At 59.6% G+C, this 6000-nt stretch overlaps 1 protein-coding gene across 1 annotated transcript in view; it reads left to right on the top strand.

Annotated features, from left to right (window-relative positions):
• Nucleotides 1-3374: 3374 nt before the first annotated feature.
• USP2 (ubiquitin specific peptidase 2) overlaps nt 3375-6000 on the top strand; it is a 51757-nt gene continuing 49131 nt past the window's right edge. Inside the window, exon 1 of the mRNA XM_074977214.1 lies at nt 3375-3443. Coding sequence (XP_074833315.1) covers nt 3380-3443 — 64 coding nt within the window. The 5' untranslated portion in view covers nt 3375-3379. The remainder of the gene's footprint in view (nt 3444-6000) is intronic.

The following is a 6000-nucleotide window of genomic DNA, read 5'->3' as shown; positions in this document are numbered from 1 at the left end:
CTGGCCAGGCCCAGCCTCCAGGACCCATGACAGCCCCTCTGGCTGTGCTCCACGCAGCTGCCCCTTTAAGCCTCCTGGCTGCTGGAATGCAAGAGGAGGGCTCCAGCTCCCTGTGAGGTCAGATAAGACGCTATATTTATCTAGCCGGTAAGCTGAGCTGAGAATTTCTGCAGTGACTTACTCAGCCCCAGCCCTTAGGCTCTGCCCCTCCGGCCATTTCACCAGATCCCCTCTGTGCTCACTGGAGACGCCTGGCTCAGACAGGGCCCAGCCAGCTGCTAACAGGTGAGTGGCAGCTCTTTATTTTCCATCCTTCTTTTCCGTCCTAGAGCCAGTGCCTGGTGTGGACATCGGAGCAGCCAGAGCGTTACTCCATGACAAGCCACGGCCCTTCGGCCTTGCTGCCCCCCAGGCAGGTACGTATGGTGCTGCTGGAAACTCGAGGACGGCCTGAGAGTCCCAGGGTAGAACATGAGCTGAGAGGCTTCGGGGGGACTTAGCAATATTCCTCAGTGAGATGGAAGCTAAGATCTGGGGGCTTGGGGCTGGGATCAGCCTTTCTGGCCATGTTCTACTCGCGTGGCCAGTCATGTCATTTCCTTGAACTATGCTCGCTGCAAATCAAGTCTTGGTCCTTTTGGTTCCACCGAGCGTCAGACCGGTGCTGATTGGCCCAAGCTTTTCATCTGTGGATCTCAAAGCACACGGTGGGCGAATAATTGACTCCACTCATGTTCTTTTCCGTTCCCAGCTGCTGGCCGGGGTTTAATCCCCCATCGTTCTGCCTGTTTTCACCAAGGCTGCACAGAAGGGTTCGTAGCATGGGTTTTTTACAATGGGTGCTAGGGTAGAACTCAGCAGCTCAGGACCCGTGGAGATCAGTATTCCCTGTAAGCTCAGTGCTGGTGTGGCCCACCCAGGGGAGATTCAGGTGCTGTCCCTGCCAATCAGCAGAGCACCCACAGCCAGCAGCGTGTAAGCTGTGGGGCACACAACAAAATTTATTCCACCCACGGATGGCAAAAAGTTAGCGAGAACGCTGCCCGCCATGGAGAGTTAGCCCAGCTGCTGGGCGGCACGTGTGAAGAGAGTTTGCCATCCCCGTGCTGAGAGCCACCATTACAACAGATGCTAATTAGCAGCTGCAGCAGAGGAAGGATCGTCAGTCAGTGGCAAAGTTCCCTCTAATTTTTTCCATCCGTGTGCAAAATGAATGCGATGTGCCCTGCGGCAAGTACAGATGGGCTCCACCTCGTCAGCTGGGCGGCATGGGAATCTCTCCTGGGTGGCCAGCCAAGCACACAGCTTACTGGGAACACTGGTCAGCACTGTAAGCTGAGCACATGGGCAGCTGCCCGGAGAGATTCGGGTGCCAGGCAGCTGATTACCAGGGTGCCTGCAGCTAGCCTCAGTGCTCATAAAAATTTATTCCACACATGGGTGGAAAAAATTAGAGGGCCCTTTGTATGGGCGACCCAGATGTCGTTCCCTGCTCTGCCATAGATTTCCGGGGTGACTCTGGACAAGTCAGGGCCTCAGCAGTGTTGCCTTGGGGGTAATTCACTGGCCTGGGACTGAGCAGCCCCAAGGTCTATTCCCAGCTCTGCTGCTGACCTGCTGGGTGACCTTGGGGAAGTCACTTCACTTGCCAGTGCCTCAGTTTCCCCCTCAGATACCAACGGCCCTTGTAAAGCAGTGTGGGAGGTACGGCTGACAAGAGGTGGCGGTTGTAATAACAGTGCCCCCGGCTCCCTGAGGAGGTGGGGAGGGTTAGTGTGGTGAAGGTTGTGAGGTGTCCAGCAGTTCAGTGAGGGAGGCCGGAGACACAGAACAGGGCATGGAACTGAGCTGGACTCTGGTGCCTGCTTCTAGGGCAGAGCAGGGCACAGGTGGGGAGTCTGTCCTGTTGAGGTCCGCCTGGTTCTGTGGCTGACCGCGTCCAGGGGTGTCCCCTGCCGTACTGCGGCAATCCCTTGCAGCCCGTCAGGTCCCTGCTGTCTCCCTGAAGCCCGGTTGGTGGGGGGCTGGGTTCGGGCCGTTGGCAGGGAGCGTTTAACTGTGTTCTCCTCTCTGTTGACAAACTGCATCCCCTTGGCAACGCTCACTGGCCACCGGGGCAGGTCTGTGCTGATATTGGGAGCAGCCGTCCAATGGACAAATCAAACCACCAAGAGGAAGTGCTGGCCTGGCTCAGCCCAGGGGAGCTCTCTGCTCCTCCCCGGCCCCTCCAGGCACTGGGCAACACGCCCTGGAAGGGCTGCCCTGCAGTGAGCTAGTGATGCTTGTCAGCCTGGGGAAGGGAAGGGGGCTCTGTGAACTGAAGGGCCCATGCAGACATTTGGTCCCTCTGGGCCCTGCCCTGTGGCTCCTCTGAGATTAGCTGCTGTGGGTGTTTGCAGTCCAGCCTCGTTTTCCCTGCTGTGGGTTTGCAAAGACGCAGCAGGGTCACCTCTGAGTCCAGCCCAGCAGGCTGGCTCCCCTCACGCCCTCCGGCTGGCTCCAGGGAGACACCAGCCTTGTGCTTCCCCACTCTCCTGCCCCAGGAAGCGATCTCCAGGCCCTCATCAACAGGGGCAGGAGTCCTGGACAGCTGGGGGAGCTCAACCCCTGTCTGGGGAGCGGGTGCATGGCCTGAGAGGAGAACAAGGACGTGTGGGGTGATAAAGGAGGCAATGGGTGTCCCCTACCTTCTGGGGCCTTGCTGTCTAACCTCCCTCTGAGCTTTCCCCCAGGCTCCAGAGAGAGCACACGGCAGACGTGGCAGATATGGAGGCAGGACTCCTGGGTTCACTTTGTCCCAGTCCTGCCACTGATTTCCCCCATTAGCCCAGAGGCTTCATCTCTCTGTGTGTCCCCTTCCCCACCTGCTGGATGGGGTGGCCCTGCCTCCTGGGGACAGTAGCAGGCTGTCACCGGCATGGTCTGGTGACGAGGGGCACCACGTATGGGCAATATTGTGGCTAGAGAGAGACGCTTGGCCAGACGGTTTCTCAGCTCCCCTCTCCCAGGTCTCACGCTGCACTCTGCTTCCCTCTTGCAGCCCTGGGCCCCAGGATGGAGTGACATGGCCCTGTGAACCCCACCGGGAAGGCAGTTCTCAAAGAGGTGGCAGCCGTCGATGGTAAGCGGGAAGGGGACCCTCCCAGGTAGGGTGGGCAGAGCAGGTCCCATGGGGCAGGACTTTGCTGAACACAGAGCATTTCCCTGGGAGTCCAGATCTGTAGGAGCTGTCCCTCTGGTCTGGGATCTCCTGGCACAATTTGCAAGCATTGAGGAGTTAGCATATGTCCTGGGGCAATTACCCCTTCCCTGACCCCCTTTGGCTTCCAAGGCCTCGTGTTCTGTCTAAGAGCCGTTTTGCTGTTGTAGATGAGCTGCTATGTTCCACCCCAGAGGTGGCTGCTTTTTAAGGGTGAGGGAAGTGACCCCAGCATGCCGAAGGGGTAAGTCCTGCCCTGCGTTTATCCCCCCCACGTCCCTGGGCTTTGGCAGGGTGGCCCGGAGGCGAGAGTCTGGCAGGAAAGCTGCCTTTGGAATGCAAGTGGATGTCAGAGACACGGGCACAGTAGGGCAGAGCGAATAAGCCGGGGCTGTGACCACGTGCTCAGCCCACAGCCAGACAGTCCCTGTCACACACACCTGCGTGCCAGGACCTGTAGCTGGGGCGCAGCCAGGTGTCCGTTCGGGGCCCAGCACGACAACATCTGAGCTGGCTCCGCGCGTGGGTGGCAGATGAAGACCCAGCTGGGGAAGGGAAGCATCGGACCTGCCCCTTCCATTCCAAGCCATGCCACACCACTTCTGCCCACGAGGCCTTCCCCCCTGGAGCCAAGCAACCCCAACCCCCACTCAAACCTTCCTGACCACCTGGAAGGCTGGGGTGGCTGTGCTGTGGCCCCAGCTTTGCTGGGGGATGGGGAACACAGGCAATTTTGGGAAGCAATACCTTCTCTTGCCACCATGATCTGCCACCCTGCCTCAGGCGTGGCAAGCAGAGGGTCAGTGCTGTGTTCCTTTAGCATTTAGCTCATACCTGAGCCATGCACCCTGTGGTGGTGCTCCTTCATCAGGGCCGTGTCACCTGTGTAGCTACGATGCAAAATCCCCACTGTGCGGCTGCAAGCTCCTGCGGGGAGCCCAGCCCCATGGCCTGCTCACAGCAAAAGGGGCTGAGCTCCGGCAGGGAAGAGCTGGGCGTCTCACTGGAGTGTTTGCCTGCAGGGCAATTATTCACCCCCGAAGCCTCCTGGCCCAACAGGTTTGTGCGCTTGGGTTTGCTTTTGCTCATAAATAGTTTCCTACTGACTCCGGGATGACGGCTGTGTGGAAAAAGCAGGTCGCTAAGAGAGCTGGCAACCCGGCCAGAGAGCCAGTGTGGCTGGATGGGGCTTCACAGCTCATCAAAGGCGCTGGGTTAGAGCCACTTGGTCCCCCAGACGGTTGATATGGGGATGCGAATCTCAGGTAAATTCCTGGACCGGAGTTGAAGTGGTTCCACAAGCGAGGATAGATGGGGGCTGAGCCCAGCGTGAGCCGGACAGAGCTCTCACAGGTCTGCGTGTAAGCCTGACCGGGGTGTGCTCCCACCCTGCCTTCCGTCACCGTGCGGGCTGAGGCTGGGAAACTCATCTCGCTGGTGACTGGCAGCTCCCCGTGGCGTTGCTGGGCCTGGACCAATGGCACGCCGGAGCTGGGTTAGCACAGCAGGTGAAACGGCTCATCTCCCTGTGGATCTGTAATGTTCCCTCCGGCTGACTCCAATTTCACACCCGGCTCCGGCTCAGTTTCGCTCGGCTGCCAGTGGAAGGGCAGGAGTGTGTGTTCTCCGCGTAGGCGGTGCTGAAGGGTGCAGCTTTGTTTCACCGAGTCCCCGCCTGCGGGAGGTGCGGCAGAGACTCCGCGTAAGGGGCAGGGGTGAGTGCGCACCGGAAAATGGGGCCCCCCGACCTGAGTCTCACGCTGGCTGGGCTGCAGGGTGAGGACAGACTGGGGCTGACTGCCAGCCGGAGTCTCAGGGAGTTGGGTAGGAAATGGGAGCTGAATTTTGAAATGTGAGACCCTGGCAGTTCCCAGCCGGACGGCCCAGCCCGTTGGCAAGCAGGGCAGGTGGGAGAGAGGAGCCCCTCCTCCGGCGCGGGTGCAGGGATGGATCCTAGCTTCCCACAGCCTCTCCACAGCATCTGCTCTGGGAATGACCTAACCAGCTGAGCAGGCTAGGGAGGGATGGAGCCATCCGCTGGGTGAGGTCAGGAGTGCCTTGTGCAAAAAGTTTCTCTGCCCGCAAGTGGTTTGTCTAGAGAGACAAGGAGCTGTATGGGGGAGGCAGTGGGGTCTGGTGGTTAGAGCACAGGGCAGGACCTCTGCCTTCTTGTCCTGGCGCTCGGATGTGTGTGTGGGTTGAGGGGGGGGTGTCTAGTTGTTGTGAAGGCCAAGACTATAGCCGCGTTCAAGACAGAACCAGACAAATTGGTGGAGGACAGGCCCATTGGTGGCTGTGAGCCAGGATGGGCAGGAACGGTGTCTGTCAGAAGCTGGGACTGGGTGACAGGGCAGGGATCACAAGATGACTGCCTGGAGTGTTCACTCCCTCTTTCGGGAGACGGGATACTGGGCTGGACGGACCTTTGGTCTGAGCCGGTCTGCCCATTCCGATGCTCTGAGTGGTCGGAGCACAGAGCTCGGCGCCTGGCCTCCGAGAGGGAGTGCCCTGGGAGTTGGAGTCTCCTAAGCACTAGTCTCTGCTTTGTCGGTGACTTACTATGTGTGCCCAGGCCGGTGACCTCATTTCCCTGGGCTTCACTGGCTGCCCGGGCAATGAGTGTGCAAGCAGCTTCCTCCCTTCCTGGGTGTGGGCCAGCCCCACAAACAAACGGCTTTGCAAAGCGCTGGGAGATCCCCAAAAGAAGGCCCCGTGTGAGCCTGGGGCCTGGGCCACGTCCCCTGGGCTGTGCCCCGAGTCGAGCAGAGGCCAGCATGTCTGTGCTTGCCACCCGCAGCCAA

Source organism: Carettochelys insculpta, chromosome 25 (assembly GCF_033958435.1).
Source record: "Carettochelys insculpta isolate YL-2023 chromosome 25, ASM3395843v1, whole genome shotgun sequence".
Classification (NCBI taxonomy): domain Eukaryota; kingdom Metazoa; phylum Chordata; order Testudines; family Carettochelyidae; genus Carettochelys; species Carettochelys insculpta.
Note: the sequence above shows the minus strand (reverse complement) of the source record. Positions and strands in the feature narration are given on the sequence as shown.